General features: G+C 36.4%; 1 protein-coding gene and 1 long non-coding RNA gene across 2 annotated transcripts in view; both read left to right on the plus strand.

Annotated features, from left to right (window-relative positions):
- The first annotated feature begins 4,487 nt into the window (after window positions 1-4,487).
- The window catches only part of LOC131163850 (uncharacterized), a 56,889-nt gene continuing 34,747 nt past the window's right edge, over window positions 4,488-26,629 (plus strand). The window contains exons 1-6 of the mRNA XM_058120647.1: window positions 4,488-4,695; window positions 4,757-4,868; window positions 4,957-5,035; window positions 5,115-5,190; window positions 5,274-5,354; window positions 5,459-5,563. Coding sequence (XP_057976630.1) covers window positions 4,633-4,695; window positions 4,757-4,868; window positions 4,957-5,035; window positions 5,115-5,190; window positions 5,274-5,354; window positions 5,459-5,563 — 516 coding nt within the window. The 5' untranslated portion in view covers window positions 4,488-4,632. The remainder of the gene's footprint in view (window positions 4,696-4,756; window positions 4,869-4,956; window positions 5,036-5,114; window positions 5,191-5,273; window positions 5,355-5,458; window positions 5,564-26,629) is intronic.
- LOC131163851 (uncharacterized) lies at window positions 10,532-21,344 on the plus strand. Its single transcript, XR_009139143.1, has 2 exons — window positions 10,532-10,651; window positions 21,198-21,344. It is a non-coding gene; the product is annotated as an uncharacterized LOC131163851 (long non-coding RNA).

A 26,629-nucleotide genomic window follows, 5' to 3' on the forward strand; every position in this document is an offset into this window, starting at 1 on the left:
TAATGCCTGTTGACGTGAAGTCTGAAGAGGATGATAAGGCATTGATGCTACTAAATTCTTTGCGAATGGCTCATACATATGAAAATTTAGTTACCACTCTTACATAGGGGAAAGAGACCCTAAACTTGGAAGAGGTGACAAGTGCCTTGTTGGGTTTTCAGCGATGAAAATTCACACGGAGAAGGACTTGTGGTGAAAGGTAACTATGATCGTAGGAAAGGAAAATTTAGAAATAAATTAAGTCAAAAATCCCGAACTCAATCTAAGAAAAAAAAAGGATATCCGGTGTTATAAGTGCGGTAAAAAAGGGCACGTTAAACTGGAGTGTCCGGATTGGAAGAAAGGAAATGCTGAAAAACATGAAGGGACTTCAAAATCAGCGAATGTAGTTCAAGAGTGAAATTCATTTTGTAGTTATGGTGATATACTTTTAGTTTCGTCAGGATCAGATCGCCTCATTGACTCATGGATTCTAGATTCGACATGTTCTTACCATATGACTCCAAATAAGGAGTGGTTCAGCACTTACAAGTTGGTAAATTCAGGTTCAATTCTTATAGGTAATGATGTCTCATGTAAGATCATTGACATTGGAAATGTTAGAATTAAAATGATTGATGGTGCTGTGAGAACCTTGAGTAATGTATGACACATACTGGACTTATGGAAGAGTCTCATCTCACTTGGCACTTTGGATTGTAATGGATTTAATTATAAGTCTGAAAGTGGGATTATGAAAGTGTGGCAAGGTAATCTGGTAGTGATGAAAGGGCAAAAGTTAGATGGTAATATTTATACATTGCAGGGAACTACAATTGTACGTGGAGTTGTAGCCGTAGATACTAAATTTGATGAAATTGTTTTGTGACATATGCAGCTTGGGCATATGGGTGAACATAGTATGAAAGAACTTTACAAAAGGAAACTCTTGAAAGGTATGAAAGCATGTAAGCTGAATTTTTGCAAGATTTGTGTTCTTGGGAAACAAAATAGAGCAAAATTCGAATAAACTATTCACAAGAAGAAAGGTATTCTTAATTACATACATTCAGATGTTTGGGGGCCGATTAGAGTAGCATCAAGAGGTGGACATGTTTATTATGTGAGTTTTGTTGACGACTACTCACGAAAAGTCTGGGTATACTTCATGCAACACAAGTCTAATGCATTTGCCAGGTTTAAGTTATGGAAAGCTGAAGTGGAAAACTAGACGAGGAGGAGAATCAAATGTCTCAGGTAAGACAATAGGACCGAGTATGTTGATTCTAGGTTCATGGAATTTTGTGAGCAGCAGGGCATTAAGAGACATTTCACTGTTTGCTGAATAACTAAGCAAAATGGTGTGGCTGGAATGATGAACCCCAAACTCTAGTTGAAAGAGTTCGGTGTCTCAGGATTAATGTAAGGCTACTAAAGAACTTCTAAACCGAGGTTGTTAGTATGACTTGTTTCTTAGTAAACCGAACACCAAGAGCATCACTAAAGGGGAAAGTGGCTGACAAGGTATGGACGGAAAATGCAATAGACTATTTCAGATTGAAGGTATTTGGTTGTCCGACATATGTTCATGTGTCTAGTGAGGAGAGATCGCAGTTTGACGCAAAGTCTTAACGTTGTATCTTTTTGGGATATCAAAAAGGTGTGAAGGGGTACAAGTTGTGGGATCCAATGACAAATAAGGTGGTAATAAGTAGGGATGTAGTTTGGTGAAGTGTACTCAAGTTGATGATGAAAAGAAACAGGACTAGAAAACTGAAGCAGAGACAAACATGTTGTGTAGGTGGAGTTAGAAACTTAAGACAATGATAATCATCTTGGTCCGAACTCCAGTTGTAGGGAATTCTAACTTGTAAAACTAGCAAGTTGACAATATTCCTGTACGGAGATCTAGGTGCACTATCAAACTACCGTTAAGGTATAGGTTTGAAGAGTTAGTATTTTATGCTTTCATTACCAATTGCAATGATCTAACTACATTTCAAAAGGTAGTGCACGACTAGGAGAAAAGTAGATGAATGAGTGCTATGGTTTAGGAAATAGAATCAGTACATAAGAATCAAACTTGAGAGTTGGTGGAGCTTTCAAATGGGAAGAGGACGATAGATTGTAAATGAGTATATAGGAAGAAGGAAGCAATTTCAAAAAAGGAAGGAGAGAAATTCAAGGCACGGTTAGTGGCAAAATGGTACTCACAGAAAAAAGGAATAAATTATAATGAAATATTTTCACCTGTGGTTCGACACACTTTCATTAGGGTAGTGTTGGGATTAGTAGCTCATTATGATTTGCATTTGGAACAAATGAATATGAAGATAGCGTTTCTTAATGGTGACTTGGAAGAACTTATTTATATGGTACAACCGGAGGGATTCAGTGAACCGGGGAAAGAACACTTAGTTTGCAAGTTGAAGATGTGAGTATGACTATTGCATGTATGTGAATAAGTTTGATGATGGTTCTCTTATTTTCTTGCTGCTATATGTCGATGACATGTTAATAGTTATGAAAGATTTAACTAAGGTAAATCAGTTAAAGGATCTGTTGCATAAAGAGTTTGACATGAAAGATCTTAGTCCAGTCAAGAAGATACTTGGGATAGAGATTCGCCGGGACAGAACTGTAGGGAGGTTGTGATTATCTCAGGATGGTTATATGGAGAAGGTGTTGGAAAGGTTCAGCATGACTGATGCTTAACCGGTATGTACACCTCTAGCAAGTCACTTTAAATTGTCTATTGCTGAATGCCCAAGTACAGATGATGATATCCATGACATGTCGAAGGTCCCCTATGCTAGTGTCGTGGGGAGTTTAATGTATGTCATGGTGTGTACAAGACTAGACTTAACACATACAGTGAGTGTGGTGAGTAAGTTTCTTTCCAATCCAGGTAGACAACACTAGGAAACTGTCAAATTGATTTTTAGATACTTACGGGGTACTTCCAGTTATAACATCATGTTCGGCAAGCAACATGATAGTCCATTAGTTGTGGGGTTTGTTGATGCTGATTATGCAGGGGATATAGATGACAGAAGGTCTACAACAAGTTATGCCTTTACCCATGTGGGAGGACCTATATGTTTGAGGTCCATGGTACAATCCTTGGTAGCATTGTATACAATTGAATTTGAATACATAACAGTTGCCGAAGCTACAAAAAAAGTCTTATGGCTTACCGGTTTGGTCAAAGAGCTGGGTATACGGTAAGGCGGAGTTGTGCTGTATTGTGATAGTCAGAGTGCTATTTAATTGGCGAAGAATCAAGTGTACCATGCTATAACCAAACATATTATTGTGAGGTTCCACAGGATTCAGGAATTGATTACTTCAGGTGAACTTGTATTGGAGAAGGTTCATTTCTTGGAATGGTTAACATACACAAGGAGGAAAACATAGTTAATATAAACATTATATGGAAATCTGTCGACGGTTTTCTGAAACCATTGACCGTTTTACTGAAATTTCAAAAATCTCAAAAATTTGCTTTCGGTATTTTATTCTGTTGACGGTTTTATTCGTAGTAGCGAGGTTGAATTCAAAATTTGAATTCGAACATTAAGTTGGTTGGGTTTTGGTGGGAAACCTCCGAAGGAAACTTTATTTATACACTTGTTTGAGTGTATTGAGAGAAGAAGATCATTGTAAATTGTATTGTATTGTCTCTTTTGATATTTACATAGTGAAAACCTTTGTCGATTGCTCCCGTAGATGTAAGCATTGCCGAACCACGTAAATCTTCTTATTGTTTGTTCTTGCTTTCAAATATACTACGTGCATGTTCTATATTTGTCCTTCATTGATTGTTGCGTTTATATTCTGTTGCACAAATGCAATTTTATTCACAACAATTTCCTACCTTGATACTAATACAATTCTATTTTAAAGCGGATCAAATTAGTTAAGTCATATATAAAGTTCATCAAAATTATTACATTGGAATGTTAATAGTCATTTTTTGACCAAATATTTCATAATTTTGTTGAACATTTTTAAAATTGAGTTGAAACAAAGAGAGAAGGAAATTTGTGCAAGATGATCGACTAATCACTTAATGGTGGTGAACCATTTCTAGTATTTTGTGTTTTTTTCACAATATGTGAAGAATTTTTGGTGCTACCTTTATGATGAACGACTAGTTCCATGAGACTTGTCCATCTTAAATTTAAAATTTGAATTCATTTGATTTGATTGGTTATTGATTTCAAAGGGTGTCAAATTTCTTGATTGTTGCGACATGTCAAACAATGAATGAGATGGATGTTAATTGAAATAAAATCTCTAATTTAACAACACTATAAACTTTTTATTTCAGCATTCCTCAAAATTCATTTAATTTGTCTTATTTTTTCAAACTTTATTGTTTTAAATTTTTTTTTAATAAGTATTGGTGCTGGACAAATTGCCGAAAATATCTTTGATTTCCACGTGTGCGGGGACGTTTTCGATTTATCCAGGTGGCTTCAATCTATCTATTTATTTATATCTGTTTTTTCTGGGTTAATAACATGGTTCCACGAAAGCTCCAGCGTGACCCGTGTTACAACTTAAATTTACCCAGCACGCACCGAGTCTCTGCAACTCAAAAACACTCCCAACTGAATCCTCTCTCTCTCTCTCTCTCTCTCTCTCTCAATGCTAATGTCGCTTTCCTTGCAAGCTCCGCCCTCACCAGTTCTCTCCTCTTCGTCTCTTCAGGTGAATCTCAATCTCTCTCTCTCTCTCTCTCTCATGGAATTCATTCTTGTTGATTGAACAGGAGGGAAGATTGAAGTTCTTAGCTCGATCCGCGGCTCCTCATTCCCTCTTCAAGCTTCGGAGGTCGCTTCCTCAAATTCGCGCTATCGGCTTCTCATCTTCCCTCGACGCTGGTTCTCTCTCTCTCTCTGATGTTCAAATTTGCTATCATTGATTGCGTATTAATCGCTGGTTTTCTTATATTTTTCCGGTTCTTTCTAGGTGTTAGTAGTGAGTTGGATGCTGTTTCGAGCTTCAGTGAGATCGTTCCGGACACTGTCGTTTTCGATGACTTCGAGAGGCAAGCTTTATAATTTTCGGAATTTTGTTTGATTTGTAGTAGCATTTGATAATCTATTGTGATTTTTTTGAAAGTATAGGTTTCCACCAACTGCTGCCACTGTTAGCTCCTCTCTTCTCTTAGGTATCTGTGGCCTTCCTGATAGTATGTTTAGGGTAAGTCATCAACTTTGCTGAAATTAATTATTACATCTTTGCATGCACCTGTTTATTTATTTTGGTTCATGTTGTGAGTGTAGAGTGCAGTGGAAACGGCCTTGGCGGATTCACAGTGTTATGCAGCGGAGAGTTCAGTTCGATTGTCCTGTTTCTTTAACAAGGTTGCTTATGACTGTAGTGTAATCTTCCCCATTAAGTGTATTAAAATTTATGTTATTACTCGTTTGGCTGACTGTATGTACAAAAATTGATATTGAAAGTATAGGCCTTGGTGAATGTTGGGGCTGATCTGGCAAAATTAGTCCCAGGTCGAGTCTCGACTGAAGTGGATGCACGCCTTGCCTATGACACGCATGGCATTATTAGAAAGGTAACCTTTCTTCCCTCTTCTTCCTTTTTCTCATGTTGATTTATTGGTGTTTCGTTCTGGAAATATCTGTAGGTTTTATGGTTTGTTGAGTGATAGAATTAAAACACCTGGATTTTCCTTTTTCTGCATTGAAGAAGCCAAAAATTTTTTATTGGTTGTTTTATTTCTCTTTTTTACATATTCAGGTTAATCTTGGGTTGGTAAATGATAAATTGAGAATGTATGCTAGCTCTTCCTCTTCCTCTTTCTCTCCTGCTTTTTTTTTTTTCTAGCCAAGAAGATTTGGTGTAGTGGGATGCGAGCGGAAGAGTAAAAGGTTACCCCTAATAATTTACGACCCTTCTGTACAGCTTAGAAAATTCTGAAATAATTAAATATGCCCAAAATGATGACACGAGGATCACCCCTAAAATACCATAAAATGCTGATCCTATTTCAACAGGGAACAAAAATCACAATTGGGAAATTGCCAAAAATAACATATATCTGTCAATGTCTATTGAAACAACAAAATTTGGGGTCTAAGTTGGCTCAAGTCTTGTAAATTCATGCTGAAGATCATAAAAAAATTAACACCCTTCTAGGCAGCTTGGAAAATCCTGAACTAATAGTTAAAATAAGCCTAAAAGCATGGCAGGAGGGACACTCCTAAAGTTACGTAAGATGCTGATCATGTCTCTACGGAAAACAAATATCACAAGTGGGAAATTGCCAAAATAACATACATCTGTCAGTGATCTGTTGAAACAACCAAATTTGAGGTCTGAAATTGGCACATTAAACAGCTACATTTTTGGGCTTATTGGGGCTTTCTGTGCTTATATTGTGGTCTTTATAACTCATCTTGTGTCAAGTATGACCATTTGAAGTTAGGCCTAAAACATTACTTCTAGAGACAAGATTTTTGTGATCTTGCTCGTCCATGAAATGCTACTGCAGCCTGTTTTACATCGAGATCATTGAGGAGGATTGATCCAAATTGTATCCCAATTGCATCTCGACCATTTGAGAGCTGATGTGAGACCCTGCTGTCATAATTTTACTAATAGAACTGTTGCAGGTTACCTTTCTTGTATTCATTTGACAAGGAAATGCTTCTATTGTTCATATCCTTTCTTGCATAGCTCCATTGTGAATTAATTGTTTCAAAGGATCATGTTACTTGCATAGAGAGGAAGAGAGATAGAGGGATGAGAAAACTTATGTATGTGAGAGAGAGTGAACCTACACACACATGCACACTAGTGCTAGATCCTCTTTATTTACTATTAAACAAGAGTATGCAAATGGAAAATATGCCCTAAATCCTTTAGCTCATGTATATGCGTGTGTGAGTGTGTGATATTTGTTCTATGAAAAATATCTTTTTTTAATCGATCCTCTGATCTCATGCTTCTCTTGAATAAAATGATAGTCAATCTCAACATGTTTGGTTTGTTCATGGAGTATTGGATTAAATGCAATATCCTTAATATGCTTGTTCATTCACTAGATATTGGATTAAATTCAATGTAGATGGCTGCCTAACAATCAGACATAGGGTTCATGGGTTGTGACTATTGGAAACCAAGTTCCTGTACCTTGCACCTTAGCAAAATCAAGTCACATGTAGTGTCTGCTATAACTTTGTATTCAGACTTGATCTAGATTAGTAGTCAGGGCTGGGCATGGTTTGGTTAACTGAACCATATCTGTTGAACTATTAACCGAACCAAAGTTTTGGTTCGCTAGAAAATGCGGACCGAATCGGAACCATGTCAAATGGTTGACCAAAGCTCTGTTAATCAGTTTTTAGACCAATTTCCTGTGGTTAACTGAGTCAAACCATTGGATCGAATTTAATGAGTATTTTTCATAATCAAAACCGAGCGTGACCAATAAGGTCACCAGGTTTCGTGTTTGGGGTTTCAGTTTTAGGGTTTAGAGTTTATAGTTTTGGGTTTAGGGTTTATTCTTTAGTGTTTGGTATCTGGGATTTAGCGTTTAGGGTTTAGGGTTTATTGTCTAGTGTTTAGGGTCTAGGGTTTAGGGTTTAGGGTTTAGGGTTTAGGGTTTGAGGTTTAGGTTTTAGGGATTAGGGTTTAGGCTTTGGGGTTTAGGGTTAGGGTGTAGGGTTTTTGGTTCGGGGTTTATGGTTTAGGGTTTAGGGTTTTTGGTTTAAGGTTTAAGGTTTAGGATTTAGGGTTTAAGGTTTAGGGTTTAGATTTTTGGGTTAAGGGTTTAGGGTTTATTGTTTAGTGTTTATGGTGTAGGATTTAGGGTTTAGGGTTTAGTGTTCATAGTTTAGGGTTTAGGGATAGGGTTTACGGTTTTTTGTTTAGGTTTTAGGGTATAGGGTTGGGGCTTAGGGTATAGTTTTAGGGTTTAGGGTTAGGGCTTAGGGTTAAGGTCTAGGGTTTCGGATCTAGGGTTTAGGGTTTAGGGTTTTGGTTTTATGGTTCAAGATTTATAGTTTAGGGTTTAGGGGTTAGGGTTTATTGTTTAGTGTTTAGGGTTTAGGGTTTAGGGTTTAGGGATTGGGTGTAGGGTTTTTGTTTTAGTGTTTCGTGTTTAGCGTTTAGGGTTTAGGGTTTAGGAGTTAGGGTTTAGGGTTTAGGGTTTAGGGTTTAGGGTTTAAGGTTTAGGGTTTAGGGTTTTAGTTTTAGGGTATAGGGTTTATAGTTTAGGGTTTGGGGTATAAGGTTTAGGGTTTAGGGTTTATGGTTTATTTTTTTGTGTTTAGGGTGTAGGGTTTAGGGTTTAGGGTTTAGGGTTTAGTGTTTAGGGTTTAGGCTTTATCTTTTTAGTGTTTAGGGTTTAGGGTTTAGGGTTTATTGTTTAGTGTTTAGGGTCTAGGGTTTAGGGTTTAGGGTTTAAAGTTTTGGGCTTAGGGTTTAGGGTTTAGGGTTTAGGGTTTAGGTTTTAGGGGTTAGGGTTAGGGTTTAGGGTTTTCGGTTTAGGGTTTAGGGTTTATAGTTTAGGGTTTAGGGTTTAGGGTTTAGGGTTTAAAGTTTAGGGTTTAGGGTTTATGGTTAGGGTTTAGGGTTTAGGGTTTAGGGTTTAGCGTTTAGGGTTTAGGGTTTAGGGTTTAGGGTTTAGGGTTTAGGGTTTAGGGTTTAGGGTTTAGGGTTTTAGTTTTAGGGTTTATAGTTTAGGGTTTAGGTTTTTGGTTTAGGGTTTATAGTTTAGGGTTTGGCGTTTAGGGTTTAGGGTATATTGTTTAGTATTTAGGGTTTAGGGTTTAGGGTTTAGGGTTTAGGGTTTAGGGTTTGGGGTTTAGGATTTAGGTTTTAGGGATTAGGGTTTACGGTTTAGGGTTTAAGGTTAGGATTTAAGGTCTAGGGTTTAGGGTTTAGGTTTTAGGGTTTAAGGTTTATATTTTAGGTTTTACGATTTTGGGTTTAAGGTGAGGGGTTAGGATTTTTGGTTTAGGGTGTAAGGTTTAGGGTTTTGGGTTTTGGGTTTAAGGTTTAGCGTTTCATGTTTGGGGTCTAGGGTTCAGGGTTTAGGGTTTAGGGTTTAAGGTTTATAGTTTAGGGATTAAGGTTTAGGGTTTAGGTTTTAGCATTTAGGGCTTAGGGTTTAGAGTTTAGGGTTTAGGTCATAAGGTTTATTGTTTAGTTTTAGGGTCCAGTTTAGGGTCTAGGGTTTAGGGTTTAGGGTTTCAGGTTTAGGGTTTTGGTTTTAGCGTTTAGCATTTAAGGTTTGGGCTTAGGGGTTAGGGTTTGGGGTTAGGGCTTTGGGTTTTTGGTATAGGGTTTAGGGTCTCGAGTTTAGGGTCTAGGGTTTAGGGTTTAGGGTTTAGTGTTTGGGTTGTAAGGTTTAGGGTTTAGGGTTTTGGGTTAGGCTAAGGGTTTAGTGTTTAGGATTTAGGGTTTTTTGTCTAGGGTTTAGGGTTTAAGGTTTATGGTTTAGTGTTTAGGGTCTAGGATTTAGGGTTTAATGTTTTGGGTTTAGGGCTTAATTATTAAAATTTGAACACCAATCTTAGAGTAATACAATTGTTTTTTTTTTTTTTTGTCAATTTAAATGATTAAATTTATATATAATGTTATATATAATATGTGTTTTTATGTATTTATAATATATCGTCTCAGTTTTGTTAACCATGATTGTTGAATGTGCTGAATTGAAACCAACCCGATAACCAAAAAATTAAGAATTCCAAACCGAAGCCAAACTGAAAAAATGGTTGACCAATTTTTCTATTTGATTTGTAGTTTGGTTTGGTTTTTCAGTTTTTCTTGCCCACCCATAATGGTAGTTTGTTTCTTACTTTTTTTTTGGCACCAAGTTACCACCAACTAACGGGCAATGTGCAGTATTGGATCTTCTATCATCTTGGGATCCAACCAAGTCAGCATTAGTGTCAACCATCAATAATGCCACCTGGTGTGAAATTAGGATGTATTCCCAAGAGGGGGGTGAAATTGGGTTATTTAAAATTTATATGCGGAATTCCTTTTTATTTTAACCCTTAATTATTTAAACTTCAACGATTTACACAAACAACATATCTATGCAGCGACCGTACTATACCAATCAGGAGTCTTAGATATGAATATAAAGATCAACACAAATGAAATAAAGAATTAATAAGTTCAGTGAAGCAATTATTCATAATATGATTTTTCAGCTGGAATCAATGAGATTTACAAAAAATGATTTTAGTATTGAAGGTTGGTTTATCTCAGCAAGTATACTTCAATAAAATGATTAAATACCAATCCTTTTTACTTCAGCTGATTTAATCAAAGATTTAAAACCCTAGCTATTCTGATTTTTAATCCAACATACGAACAGCAAACTATAGGAGTTCTTGTTTTAATCAAAAATTAATTTTCAATCATTCAACAATTTTTCAATACTCAGCAATATCAATGTTCGGCATTTTCTCAAATATACAACAAGATTCAATATCCAACAAGTGTTAATATTCAGCAAGTTCTTAATGAAAATAAAATCATGTACGCAGTTTATATCTTGCAGAAATTAAAAGAGTAGGGAAGAAGAAGCTGAACACCGTATTTTTACAAGGTTCGGCCGCAGCCTACGTCCTTGCCTCAAGCAACCTGCTGTGAGGATTTCCTTTCCCAATTTCGTTACCAGGTGAAGTAAAACCTCTCTCTGTTTAAGGTGGAGTTCGCCTCTCTAACGAGAACAATTCTCTCGCTAGGCAACAATTCACAATACCTGAATCGTCAAAACAATATAACCAAAGCAAAAATGCTTGTACAAGAGTAAGCTTCTCAAATGAGCAGATTAGTACACATTAGAATAAAAAATATTTCAAATAAAACAATATGAAAGTTGAAGCTCGAAAGTATATCACTAAAAATCTGATTTTAATCAGATTAATGTGAGTTTTCAGCAAGAACACAACAGCCTTTCAGAAGAGTATAACCAGAAAATTTTTCAGAGTTTGTGCGTGCCGTTGTCTCTTCTCTTGTCTCTTACCCTAATGTGCGAGAATAGTATGTTTAAATAGTGCACTTGGGTTTCAAAAAGTTTCCCTCAAATTTTCTCTCAATTTGGAAACCAATCACGCAAGTTTTGGAAACAAGATCAACGCTGTTAAACGTTTAAACATTCACCCGTCGACAGGACTCGAAGGGTCAGACGCTTGTGCTCTTTTAAAAATAGCACATTCTGAAAGTTAGAATGGGGTCAGTCGACTAGTCCCGATAGGTCAGTCGTCTGTGCCTATTCTGTTTGCATATTTTCAAAGTTAGTAGCACTACAGTCACCTGATGAATTATCATCAGTTGCCTGACCTTTCAGCAACACTTGTTTTTCAATGTTTTGGTTCCAAACTTAAATTCATACCTTGGAAAACTTAATTTGGACTTTGAGAAAATATTTTCCATGTATAAAATCAAGTATCTAAGTCTAATGATATATTATAGGAGCTTCAATCATTCAGTATTGAAATTTGAAGTACTTACATGAGACTTTCATACGATTATTCAATCTAAGTTCCTAGGTCTTCATGTTGTGAAGCTTCCAAGATTCTTCTGAGCTTTATGCACTGCTTCAACGAACTTCATGTCCCACATGATTTGATTGCTTTATATCCTTCATGATTCATGACTTTAAGTGTACATATCATTTAAGCTCTTCAAGTACGCTCACTTGATTTCACAAAAACACTCAAGTTCTGAAACTCAAATTTAAATAGACATCTTAAGTAACCTTGATTTGCTATCATCAAAACGAGATTAAGCCTTGTTAGGTCAACAGTCTCGCCCTTTTTGATGATGACAAATAAGGAGCAAACATGTGAAAGCCTTAAAAAGACTCCCCCTTACAATAAGCATATCCTTAAAAAGTCATACACTCATATTAGAATATTTCAAGTGTTCAGAATATCATGCTTTCAACATTCATATCAGCACAATTTCAAGCATTCAAAATTTTCAATAGATATCATGCTTTCAATACTCATATCATTCAAGCATTCAGAATTTTCAATATCATGCTTTCAATACTCATATCATTTAAGCATTCAAAATTTTCAATATATATCATGCTTATAACTCCCCTTGAATATATGTTCATATGTCAATCATAAATTCAATCACAAATTCTCATTTTGCTAATATTTCTCCCCCTTTTGACATCAACAAAAAGGGCAACTGAAGAAAATTAACTTGCATTGCAACATAGGACCTAAAGTCAGAATTTAGTTCACAATCATAGTCCATAATTCAGCATGCAATTTCTCAAATCAAACATTTATCAAATATTCAGGCATCATGCAAAAAATATTCAATAGAATCAAATTCTAGCATGAAAAGAGTTATATTCAAGATAAGCAAAGATAAGAAATAGTGTAAAGAGCTGTAAACAGCTCAAATATTACAACTCAAAATGTTTTAAAAGATCAAAAGTAAACAAAGCTAATCTTCATTGCCATCATTTGATTCAGTGGCTTCCTCATCATCATCATTTTCATCTTTTTCATTTCTAGAGCTTGTTTCTATTGGAGCTTTGCCTCGTGATGAAGAAGAACTATCCATGTATCGTTCAATACGACCAAGCCATTGGTCAAGGGAAGTGTAACTCGACTGAAGTGAACTGAAACCAGTACGCACTTTACCATGGAAATCAGTCAACTGCTGCTGATAAGATAAAAACTAGGAGGGGGTATCATCTGCTGGTGGTGCGTCTTGCTGGGGTTTAGGAGCCTGTCTACATCCCTTACCACCCTTGGGCAACCATCCTTGTGGATGTTGTACATATCCCATTTGCTTTACCGTAGTAGAAGAAAACGTATCGTAATGGGTTCTTTTAATGAATAAGGTAGATGGTGTGGTAAGGCCTAGATGGTCAAAAATTTGGTTTAGTATTCCCCCATATGGAATAATGACCCTTCTAGCCTCTTCTCGTGAAATCATCCACTTTAACACAAACTGTGTAGATCAAGCTTCTTGCCCTTTAACAGACACCACATCACAAAACAGTCAAGGTAGGAAATATGGTCATGTGACCCTACCCTAGGCAATATATTATACGTGACGAGTTTCTGTAAGATTTGGGCCTGCAAGTTCAGCTGATGATACAACGGAGGATGACCAAAATAAATAGGAGTTTCAATTATAATCAATGGTAAAAACTCCTCAGGGGTAAAATCTTGTGCCATTATCCAAGATGTGCCAATAGGTGCACACTCAAATTCACCTACTTGGATTCTAAGCCTAGTGGCTAAAGTTTATGGGGATACTGCAAACAATTTATCCATAATCTGAGTGAAGCATGCAGTTTCTCCTTTCACCATATTTGCATAAAAGAGTTTCACTAGATTTGGATGCATGCCCCTAGCTTGATAAGTTATGAATCTTTCCCAACTCAAAGCAGTAAACATTGGCAAAATATCTGGAAACTCATCTCTAAAGAACTCAAGATCTAAAACCTTATCAAAGATGGGTTTGGTAGAGTGAAGATGTTTTTGATAGACTTCCTTGGCGTGAGGTGTCATCAACCATCGCTCAATGTAATTTGAATCATCCCTTCCGGAGGAGGGACCTCAGTTAGCCATATGCTTGGTTCTAGGCATGGTTTTGGGAAAAATAACCGGGTAAATCCTTCAAAAATGAAATGAAATGAAAATGAAAGATAGAAGGATCTTTTGAAGATTAATCGGTGAGATTTTCTTCAAAATGGACTTGGGAACGAAAGAGATACACTTTGGGAGAGTGGAGATATACGGTCAGTTGACTAAGGTGTGAAAAGTTAGGGTTTTTACAAGCAGTAAATACTTATACCGCCGCAAGTCAGTCGATTGTGCTCGAAGAGTCAGTCGTCTGACATGTGTATTTCACAAGTCAGTATAGGTTCAGTCGACTGATAATGAATGGTCAGTCGCCTGATCTTCAGTATTTTTGACTGACATATTCTTTTAGCTCAACCACTCATTCGCATTAAAGTCTCCTTCTCAAATCACCTCTTTACTATGTAATAAGCCTAATTCTCGTCGTATTGAGATAAACTTATCCTCTGAAAGAGGTTTAGTAAAAATGTCAGCCCATTGTTCATCTGTATTTACGAATTCAAGAATTATATCTTCCTTTTGCACATGATCTCTAAGGAAATGATTGTCGAATGTCAATATGCTTGGTTCTAGAGTGAAAGATGGGATTTCTAGAAATATTTATGGCATTGGTGTTATCACATTTTATTGGTACAGCTGAATATTCCAAATTGAAATCCTTAAGTTGTTGTTTCATATATAGAGTTTGTGCACAACAACCACCTATTGCTACGTATTCAGCCTCAGCAGTAGACAATGCCACAGAATTCTATTTCTTGGAGAATCAAGATACCAAAGATCGTCCTAAAAAGTGGCAAGTACCACTAGTACTTTTTCTATCTATCTTACATCCGGCATAATCTGCATCCAAATAGCTAATCATTTCAAAGGCAGTATCTTTAGGATACCAGAGACCTAAGTCAATAGTACCTATTAAATATCTCAATATCCTTTTTACTGCGATTTGGTGAGATTCTTTAGGAGTTGCTTGAAAAAGAGCGCACATGTAGACACTGAACATGATGTCAGGTCTACTAGTCGTCAAATAGAGTAAAGTACCTATCAAGACTAATAAAAGTGCTCATTGGAGTTCCCAATGGCTTGCCACCTTCTATATTAAACTTCTTAAGCAAGTCTCTTATATACTTTGATTGATTTATGAATGTGTGCCATTCTTAGCTTGCTTGATCTGAAGACCAAGGAAATATGTCAACTCGCCCATCATGCTCATTTCAAACTCATCTTGCATGCATTTGGTGAAGTCTTTACATAAGTCCTCATTTGTAGCACCAAAGATAATGTCATCAACATAAATTTGTATGATGAACATTTCATTATTTTTAGACTTTATGAACAGGGTGCTATTCATTTTCCACCTAGAAAAATCATTTTCTAACAAGAAGCCACTTAATTGTTCGTACCAAGCTCTAGGAGCTTGTTTCAATCTATATAAGGCTTTTGTTAATCTAAATACATGATCAGGAAAATGAAAGTCCTCAAACCCAAGGGGTTGTGCAACATATACTTTTTTATTTATAAAACCATTCAGAAATGCACTCGTCACATCCATTTGATAAAGTTTGAAGTTCTTGTGGGATGCATAGGCTAGTAGCATTCTAATTGCTTCCATTCTAGCTATTGGAGCAAAGGTCTCATCATAATCTATTCCTTCTTCCTGATTGTAACCTTGAGCTACCAGTCTAGCCTTATTACGGACTACAATGCCGTTTTCATCCTTCTTATTCCTAAACACCCATTTTGTGCTAATTACTGAGTGATCAGCGGGTCTAGGAACTAACTTCCAAACCTTATTCCTTTCAAATTTGTTTAACTCCTCTTGCATGACTACTATCCATGATTCATCATTAATGGCTTCATTTATGTTCTTGGGTTCCTCTTGAGATAGGAACGCGCAATGATTGCACATATTCTTTAATGATGATCCAATGGACATTCCTCATGAAGGTTCACCAATAATTTGATCTTTGGGGTGATTCCCTACGAACTTCCACTCCTTAGGCAATTCTTGAGAGTTATCATTTAAAAGTGTGCTTATTTCATTACTCTCATATTTTATTTCCTGAATTGCTAGATCTTCTAAACTTTTTCTCACGTCTACTTCATCAACATCAATTGGTTTATAAGAGAATGGATTAGTCTCATCAAACGCTATATGAATTGATTCTACAGCTGAAAGGGTCCTTTTGTTGTAGACTTTAAAGGCTTTGCTGTTCACAGCATATCCTAGGAAGATTCCTTCATCTGATTTGGCATCAAACATTCTTAGGTCCTCTTTGTCATTTAAGACAAAGCATTTGCATCCAAACACATGGAAGTAAGATATGTTCGGTTTTCTCCCTTTCCAGAGTTCATGTAGGGTCTTTTCTAAGTTGGTCCTAAGTGAGACTCTGTTCATTACATAACACGCGGTGTTCACCGCTTTAGCCCAAAAATATTTAGGCAGGTTATGCTCATTCATCATGATTCTAGCCATCTCTTGAAGTGACCTATTTTGCCTTTCAACAACTCCATTTTGTTGAGGCGTACGAGGTGCTGAGAAGTTGTGAGATATTCCATGTTCAGTACAATAGTTCTCAACATATTTAGTTTTGAACTCTCTACCTCGGTCACTTCTAATGTTTTGAATGCCACATCCTTTTTCATTTTGAAGCTTCTTGCATAAGTTGATCAACATCTTACATGCTTCATCCTTGGAGGATAAGAAAGGTACCCTAGTAAACTTGGAGTAGTCATCAACTATGACGAATGCGTATTGCTTTCCTCCTAGGCTTTTAGTTCTGATGGGGCCAAATAGGTCTAGATGAATAAGTTCTAGTGGCCTACCAGTAGAGATATGCTTCTTCTTCTTGAAACTTGTCTTGGTTTGTTTCCCAAGTTGACAAGCATCACATGCGTTGTCCTTTACAAACTTAGTGCTAGGTAAACCTTTAACTAAGTTCCTTTTTGCTAATTTGGACAACAAGTCCATACTAGCATGTCCTAATCTCCTATGCCACAGCCAACTAGCTTCATTAACAGCTGTGAGGCAATGAACTTCTTGAGATCTTAGGTTTTCAAAGTTAATGCAATATATGTTATCAACCCGATTTGCGATAAACAAGGTGTTATGCTTTTCACTGTTTTCGACTATACATTTGTCTTGTTTGAATGTTACTTCATACCCTTTGTCACTTAGTTGACTAATGCTTAGCAAATTATGTTTTAACCCTTCTACCAATAAAACATCATCAATCTCCAAAGAGGGTTCCTTACCGACTTTACCGATGCCGATAATTTTACCTTTTGCATTGTCTTCAAAGGTGACATATCTACCACCATCCTTTAGTGTCAACGAGGTGAACTTGGACTTGTCTCCGGTCATATGCCTCGAGCGACCACTGTCCAAGTACCATTTGTCTTTTGTTGGTGTGGCCCTAAAGCATACCTACAAGAAGGGATTTATGGTGTTACTTTTGGTACCTAAACCTTCTTAGGTCTTTTTTGTATTTGTTTCATTTTTAGTTTTCACTCTCCATATCTTTTTAATTTTAACATATTTTCTCATGTATGAACTTCGAACTTTATGTGCCCCTTCTCCTTACATAAGAAACACATAGTGTGTTTATATGTATTGACTGAAGATGTATTATCATAATTTTTAGAGGCTTTTACAAAGTATCCCATGTAGAGGTTCTTTTTCTTCGTGTTCTTAACTCCATTGAAGCCTATTCCTTCTTTATCCAAAGACATTCTTTGAGCTCCAACAAGTTTATCAAAGTTCTCTTTCCCTCTAGTAAAATTGTAAATTATTTTAGTTTGATCCTTTGTTAGTCGTCCCAGCCCATGGAGTATATACGTGTGCCCCGGAGCGGATATATAATAGAGTCAAGAGGGGGGGTGAATGACTCTTTTCGCGTATTAAAAGTTTTCTCTACAAAACAAAACTCTTGGCAAGGTTCAAGCGATTATATCACAATGTATAAATTAAAACAAGTACAAGACAAGTAAATAAAAGAGTGTAGGGAAAGAAGAATCAACATCGGAGATTTTACGTGGTTCAGCACCAAGCCTACATCCACGCCTTGGGACCAACCCAAGGATTCCACCATCCAATCTCCTTCACCGGAGGAGAAGCCTTACACCTCGGGAACAAATCCCTACACTTGGGAACAAATCCATATCGCTCACAAAGAGCCTCTTCGGTTCACAAAGAACCTTCACCCAACAACGGTTCACAAAGAACCTTACAACAGAGAAATGGAAGATTACAAATCAATGCTCCTCAAATGAGCAAATATGAAATACAACTCAAACCACACACTATTCTCTCAAAAATTGAATCACACAAGATTTTCTAAGCAAGAGAGAATTGAGCACTTGGAGATGAATAACTAAAATGCAAGTGTTGAGTGTTAGGTTTTTGGAGTCAAATATATTTTTCACCAATATGATCAATAATACTCAAAAACCTTCCTAAACAAGTTTAGGAACATGTATATATAGCCCAAAGCCCCTAATAGCCATTAACTAGCCGTTGGGAGCACTCCTCAAACAAGAATAGCCATTTTCTAGCCATTACAGTGCTGGGCATGAGGCCAGTGGTCGACCATTCACTTTCTATGGTCAACCATTCACCCACTTGTCGACCATTGCCCTGCAGTGGTCGACCATTCACCTGGTTTGTGAGGAAAAATTAGCTACTGGAATGTCTGGTCGACCATTCCCCTGTAGTGGTCGACCATTTTCCTGTTTTGGTCAACTGTAACCCTAAATCAGAAAAATTCATCAACACAAAAGTTGTGGAAAATTTTCTTAGCTTTCCATAGACACCAATATCGTCCTATTTGGACCTTTCTAGCAAAACTTATGCCCCAAAAACCAAAAGGTGTTCAGGACTCGAGGCTGCACCACGTTAAACGACGATTGCTTGGTTTTTCCTTGTCAAAAGGCCTTTTGATGACTTAAAACATTTTTTAGACAAAATGTGAGAAAGATATTGAGTCTAATGAAGTTCAAAACTTATCCAAGTGAGTTTCCCCTTGATTATAAGATATCTTGTTAATAAAAACCCATTTGAAAGCTCGTTTGATATCTTATATGCTATTATGTCCTTTTATGAAAAATATACTTTACTTTCTTTGCACCCTTAGGACATAAGACTCGTTTTGATATAATCGGGACTAAGTATGAAGATATTCAAAATACCAAGATGTTTGAAAGCTTGTCCCTTTGAAAACATATCTTGAGTTCATGATTCTTTTAACAAACTCTTTGATTTTAACTTTGAAAACTATGAATTGAGTTTGTGACTTTTAATGCAATCCTATAAACTCATGTGTCCTAGTATGCATGTGCATTGCTCAACTCTTGCTCAAAGATCATGCAGAAACAAAATGCAAGAGTTACAAAAAGTTCTTACCACACACATAACCCTTATTACAAATAATTCTACAATTAAGCTTCCAGTTTTGCATGGGTCCTTCGGAGTACGTGTCCATTTGATCTTTCCTTCTTGACGTCTACTCAGTCCGATCTTTGCCTTCGATCTAGTACTTCATGTACGAGTACCTGTGCTAAGCATGATCTGCAAAGATAGGAAAACACTAGGAACAATATATAAGTTAATATCATCAAAACACTTTAAACAATGATGGTGAAGCCACCAAGGCTAACATCCTCAATTTTACTTTTAAAACTACAAATTTCTGAGTCTTTTACATTTTTACCATTCACTTGTAACTTAACTAGCTCGTGAGACATTTGATTTATTTTAATCATGAGTTCATCAACAATTGAGTCTTTTTCTTTTTTAGCTGATTTCGATGACTTTAGTTGATTTACTAGTGATTCATTTTGTTCTCTTAGTGCTATGTTTCTCTTGGACTCCTTTATGAATCTATTATGTAATGAAAATAATTCAGCTTGGATTTCCCTATATGAAGGCATACTTTCACATGATTCACTACAAGATTCATCACTAGTTTCATAAGATGAGGTTGAATAGGAATTTACCTCGTTGTCTCTCGCCATGGAGCACAGATTAGCAATCTCATGATCATTTGATTCACTCTCAGAGTCACTTGAGCTTGAGTGACTCATCCCAAGTTGCTTTCATCCCTTTCTTTTTCTTCTTCTTGGAGTCTTTCTTAAGCTGCGGACAATCAAGTTTGATATGTCTTACTTTCTTACAGTTATAACAGGTAGGGGGTTCAATTTTTGTTTCTCTCTTATTTGTTTCACCCTTATCTATTTTTGACCCTCTAAATTTTCTAGCAAATTTTTTGTTCTTATTAAAGAATTTGCCTATCCATCTAGTGAATAGGGCTAGATCATCGTCTTCTGCCTCATTGTCCTCTTCCTCACTAGAACTCTCCTTTGAAGCTTTTAGGGCTATTGTCTTCTTTTGTTTACTACCCTCAGCAGTTCTTTCATTTATCGCCATCTCGTATGTGAGAAGCGATCCTGTAAGTTCATCTAGGGAAGTATTTTTCAGATTTTTGCCTTCAGTTATGGCAGTGGCCTTAGGTACCCAAACAGGAGGAAGTCCTCTTAGAACTTTCTTGATCATCTCATAGGTAGAATAATTCTTACCTAGTGCATTAGGGGAATTTATTATGTGGGTCAATCTAGTGTACATACTAGTGATAGACTTTTCTGGGTTCATCTTAAAGGCCTTATACTCACTGTTGAGCATGTCAATTCTACTGTCCCTAACATTTACGGTTCCCTTATAGGTAACTTCTAACTTGTCTCAAATTTCCTTAGCCGATTTACAACCCATAACTCTATTGAATTTGTTGGCATCTAAGGCACTATATAGTGCATTAATTGCACTAGAGCTAATTTGTAGTTGTTTCATGTCTATGTCATTTAATTCCTTTTCTTCTTTAGGGATTTCTTTGTTATCTACATTTTTGGTAGCAATCAAGTCATCATGTGTGGCTACTTTCCATACCTTATAATCCATGGTCTGTAAGAAGATCCTCATTCGTTGTTTCCAAAAGGTGTAGCTTACACCATAGAAAATGGGAGGTCTTGATGAAGATTGGCCTTCACCAAAAGGGGATACTCCTAACTGTGCCATAGGGATCTTTATGTAGCTACTTGTTAAGATTTACTACAACCCACGCTCTGATACCAATTGAAATTAGGACGTATTCCCCAAGGGGGGGTGAAGATATGAATATAAAATCAACACAAAATCTGAATTTACAATATGAAATAAAGAATTAATAAGTTTAGTGAAGCAATTATTCATAATATGATTTTCAGCTGGAATCAATGAGATTTACAAAAAATGATTTTAGTATTGAAGGTTGGTTTATCTCAGCAAGTATACTTCAATAAAATGATTAAATACCAATCCTTTTTACTTCAGCTGATTTAATCAAAGATTTAAAACCTTAGCTATTCTGATTTTTAATCCAACATACAAATAGCAAACTATAGGAGTTCTTGTTTTAATCAAAAATTAATTTTCAATCATTCAACAGATTTTTCAATACTCAGCAATATCAATGTTCAGCACTTTCTCAAATATTCAACAAGATTCAATATCCAACAAGTGTTAATATTCAGCAAGTTCTTAATGAAAATAAAATCATGCATGCAGTTTATATCTTGCAGAAATTAAAAGAGTAGGGAAGAAGAAGCTGAACACCGTATTTTTACAAGGTTCGGCCGCAGCCTATGTCCTTGCCTCAAGCAACCCACTGTGAGGATTTCCTTTGCCAACTTCCTTACCAGGTGAAGTAAAACCTCTATCCATTCAAGGTGGAGTTCGCCTCTCTAATGAGAACAATGCTCTTGCTAGGCAACGATTCACCATACTTGAATTGTCAAAACAATATAACCAAAGCAAAAATGCTTGTACAAGAGTAGGCTCCTCAAATGAGCAGATTAGTACATGTTAGAATAAAAAATACTTCAAATAAAACAATATGAAAGTTGAAGCACGAAGTATATCACTAGAAATCTGATTTACGAGTGTAAGTTTTCAAAGGAACAAATCAGATTAATGTGAGTTTTCAGCAAGAACACAGCAGCCTTTTAGAAGAGTATATAACCAGAAAATTTTTCAGAGTTTGTGCGTGCTGTTGTCTCTTCTCTTGTTTCTTACCCTAATGTGCGAGAATAGTACGTTTAAATAGTGCACTGGGGTTTCAAAAGGTTTCTCTCAAATTTTCTCTCAATTTGGAAACCAATCACACAAGTTTTGGAAACAAGATCAGCGCTATTAAACGTTTAAACATACACATCAGTCGATTGGACTCGAAGGGTCAGTTGCCTGTGCTTTTTTAAAAGTAGTGCATTCTGAAAGTCAGAATGGGGTCAGTTGACTGGTCCCGATAGGTCAGTCGCGTGTGCCTTTTCTGTTTGCATATTTTCAAAGTCAGTAGCACTACAGTCGCCTGATGAATTATCATCAGTCGCCTGACCTTTCAGCAACACTTGTTTTTCAATGTTTTGGTTCCAAACTTAATTTCATACCTTGAAAAGCTTAATTTGGACTTTGAGAAAATATTTTCCATGTATAGAATCAGGTATCTAAGTCCAATGATATATCCTAGGAGCTTCAATCATTCAGTATTGAAATTTGAAGTACTTACATGAGACTTTCATACGATTATTCAATCTAAGTTCGTAAGTCTTCATGTTATGAAGCTTCTCAGATTCTTCTGAGCTTTATGCATTGCTTCAACGAACTCCATGTCCCACATGACTTGATTGCTTTATATCCTTCATGATTCCTGATAAGTGTACATATCATTTAAGCTCTTCAAGTATGCTCACTTGAATTCACAAAAACACTTAAGTCCTGAAATTCAAACTTAAATAGACATGTTAAGTAACCTTGATTTGTTATCATCAAAACGTGATTAAGCCTTATTAGGCCAACATGGTGCACTATTGAGATACCTGAAAATCCAAACAATTGCATCCAATAACTTGTTTTTGGTGCATCAAGAAATTGTTTGACAACAGTTACAAATGATAAATCTTGATATACATGGTTGGCCCATAATCTAACAATTTAAGTTTTTAGTTGAAATGGTAGCATGGTGTTAGAGCTATGGTTGCTAGGTGGTCTTGGGTTCTGGTCTTGTTGTTGCGTTTATTTTTTGGTGGTTAAAAGTTATCTTAGTCCCTATAATTGATGTTAATTACTGTTTTTTTGTGGGGAGTGTTAAATCTTGATATACATTGTTGGCCCACAAGCTAACAGCTTAAACTTTTAGGTGAAGTGGTAATCTAACAACAATAGAGAAGATATATGGTTTTTCAATTTTCCAACCAACATTCTATATGGATCAAATAGCAGCTTGCCCTCACAGGTACAGGTTTTGTGTTTGCATTCATTGGAGTATCCGCTTTACCCCCAATATTCCTGTTTTAAATTGGTAGAAGAGATAGACTATTTAAGTATTTATGCAGTGTAAGTGGGGGTATTTTCGTCTTTCTATTTTTTTATTATTATTAATATATAAGAGAGTAGACCTGGAGCTGAATGTAAGGCTCCTAGGGCTTCGAGAAATTGCCACCTCCTTGTTTTTTTTTTCCCCTCTTGCTTTCTTCTTCTTTTCTTCTTCTCTCCTCCATCTCTAACTTTACAACATGGTATTAGAGTGTTAATCTCATCTAAATCTGATTCATATGAGTTGTTTTTTAGACTCTGATTTTCGTGTTTTTTTTTTCCCCTTTCCATAATCAGATCTCAGATCTACTTTTTCATCTTGGTTTGGCTGTGCAGCATTCTTGGTTATTTTTTGATGTGAAGTTAGTTATATTCTATTTATGGCATTCTTCTGTTGCTCACTTGTTGGTTGTCATGATGATGCTGAGTGTTCATGATTGATTGCTTGCAATCTTGTATCAGTTTTTGCTTTTGTTTGATGTTCAATGACTATTTCCTATTCTTACTGGCACTTCTAGCTGGTGCCAGCCATTATACCTGTTGCTGCTGTACTGTCAGGTCGTTTATCAAGTGCCTGTGGTGCTTATTGTGGTCTGTCCGCTTCTGCATGGTCAAGTAATTGCTTGTAGGATGTTGCAACTTAAGTTCTGTGGTCAGAGCAACCGCTTTGAAGTTCTGAAGTTCAGATTCTTTGCTTGTGTGTGTTGCCTGATTCGCATTGTTGCTGCATTGTTCATTCTTAATGCTAGTCTACACTTATTGTGGCGTATTGAGGGTGCTTTTGATGGCCTACAGAGAGAGCTTTGATTGATACTGCACAACCATTAAATTGGTTGGATCCTCCAACTACAGTTGTGGTTTGTGTGTGTATATTAACGCGAAAGGGAAGTCCAAGTGTTTGCTGCATTCTCCTCCTTCTCTAGACTCCAAAATTATGAAGATTGGATAAAAGAGAATTGACATATTGCTTGTGTGGTTTGGTATAGCATGGAGCCAAGATTGCTACTAGTGTGATGTTTTGTAGAATAGCCAAGGTTGTATGGGATGATCTCCCTGAAAGCTCTCCCAATATAAAAATCAAACTTGTGTTTTTGACCTATATGAGAAGTTTTTAAATATGACCAAGAGGGTAGGTCCATTATTGAGTTTTAAACCTTGCAAAGTAATATAAGAGCAACTCAACATCTATAAACCAAATTAAGAGGTAAAGGGGAGAGTTCTTGGCTACCAATTTTTTAGAAGGGTTGAGTCCAGAGCTTCAACAAATCTGCAACGATGAATCCTTACCATATATGGATTAAGCATATGCTGGAATTGATAACCAAAGATGGCTCTCAATGTTCTTTTAAGGCCTCTTCCTGTGATTGTTCAACCATGGTTAGCACTACGTTTAACTGTAGTTGGGGAAGTGTTGGAGGACGAGGACGAGGTTTTGATGGCGATCGTGGAAAAGGTAGTGTATCAAGGCGAGGAGTTAGTTTTGGAAGTTCTCACATTTGCATACATTGTGACTAGGACAATCGTACTATTGATAGTTGTTAGGATCTCGAATGCAAAACCAACTTAGGCCAATCAATTAGTCTTTTGCTGAAGGTGATCCTAGTGACACTTCAAGTGCACTTGGACACTCCCTTGGGGAGTGCTATTGTGGCCCATTCAGGTACAACCAAGCTTTTATTGATGTTGGTGGCTCCTACCATATGACAACTAGTCTTAATTTATTTCTGTCCATAAAACCCACTAAATTACACTCCAAGTTTGGTGCAGTTATGCTGGCCTTTGATGTTGTAATATTCTTTCTTTTGCTTTTATTCCTTGTTCTTCTATGTTATATGTGCCTAAATTTCCCTTTGAACCTATTATTAGTTGGTCAAATAACTATATCTTATAACTATTTTGTGACCTTTTCATCTCATTGTTTTATTCATGATCTCCAAACAAAGAAGAGGATTGGTGGAGGGTTCAAGAAGGATGGTATGTACTATTTTAATGTGGTGTTGGTAGATCTAGTTCTTGTCATACGACTTCTTCAATTTCTACCCGTGGTGTTTCTTTGGACAAGTGACGTGCTTGTTTGGGTCAACCTTTGCTTCAAAAACTGCAACAAGTTTTTCCTATGTTTAAGTCCACTTTTTGTTTTGGGTGTTTTGCATGTCAAGTAGGAAAGCATATTAGGACATTTTTTCGTTTAGAGTTAAGAGTCCAGTGGAAAATTATTGTTTTCTCTGATTAATTATATATTTGGGGTCCATGTAGAGTTAATAATTTGACTCGTAATCAATACTTTGTGTCTTTTGTGGATGATTTTTGCATATGACTTGGATCAATCTGGTAAAAGATGTCTGAATTTCTTAATGTATTTACTCAGTTCTATGACAAAAACCTAGTTTGGCATTAGTATTCAAAATTTACAATGTGATAATGCACCTGAATTTGTTCAAAATGAGTTTCAATTTTTTCATTGGCCAAAGAAATTATTCATTAGAAATCATGTATATACCCCTAGCAGAATGGAGTAGCCGAAGAGAAAAACAAATATTTAGTTGACATAGCATAGTATGTACTTTTTCATACGCATGTTGTTAAAACCTTTTGGTTTGATGTTCTTCTTACAACCTTTTTTTTCTTAATAGAATGCTCTCAAATGTTCTAGGGGTACAAATTCCCTTCTGTATCATGTACCCAAAAACATCCATGTTCTTTATTGTGCCTGGTGTCTTTAGGTGCACTTGTTCTGTATATTTCTTGCATACGGGTCAGGAAAAGTTCTCTCATTGGGTTGTGAAATGTGTCTTTGTTGGGTATTTTAGAACTTAGAAAGGAATAAAGGATATAGATCTTATGATCCTCACACTCGTAGGAAAGATGTTAGTGCAAACGTTACCTTTTTTTAAGGGGACACCTTATTACTCTAGTATTGGGTCCTTTAATGATGATCTATTTTGAATCCAATGATTTTTTGATTCCCTTCATGCATGGATCCTCGTGTCCCTACCCTTATCCCTCTAGAGAGAACTTCTGCGCCTCTTCTGAATCCATCAATTATCTACCCAAAGAAACTATTAGATTTCCACTTTACCTAAAGGCTTAAGCTGTGAGGTTATGGGCTAATAATGTATTTTAAGCCTTAACAGACCCCTGCATATGCAGTTTGACAACATGTGGAACGATAAATGACACCCATTGTAGAATACAATAATTTTTAAACTCCACATAATAAACGCGGGCAATGAGACTATAACCTAGGACCTCCTAGTAACCAGCTTTGATACCATGATAAATAATTGGGTAAAATGGAAGACATAATCACAATAACAGCTTTCCCCCTCTATTTACAATATATGTCAAGTACTTAACAATGACCATAATACCCTTACTAAATCCCACTTGTTAACATACCACTAACACACTAATAATGCTAAATGACTAAAATAACCATCAACACTCTTTGTCAAGCCGGAGCAAAGATATATCATATGCTCTTAGTTTGTCACAAATGAATTTAACGAGCATCCCCAAGGTTTTAGTAAATAAATCAGCAAGCTACAAACCAGACTTCAGATTAGTGGTGGTAATGAGCTTCTACACAAGTTTCTCTTGAACAAAGTGGCTATCAACTTCAATGCCTTTTTTCCGTTGATGG

The sequence above is a fragment of the Malania oleifera genome, chromosome 9, assembly GCF_029873635.1.
Source record: "Malania oleifera isolate guangnan ecotype guangnan chromosome 9, ASM2987363v1, whole genome shotgun sequence".
Lineage (NCBI taxonomy): Eukaryota > Viridiplantae > Streptophyta > Magnoliopsida > Santalales > Ximeniaceae > Malania > Malania oleifera.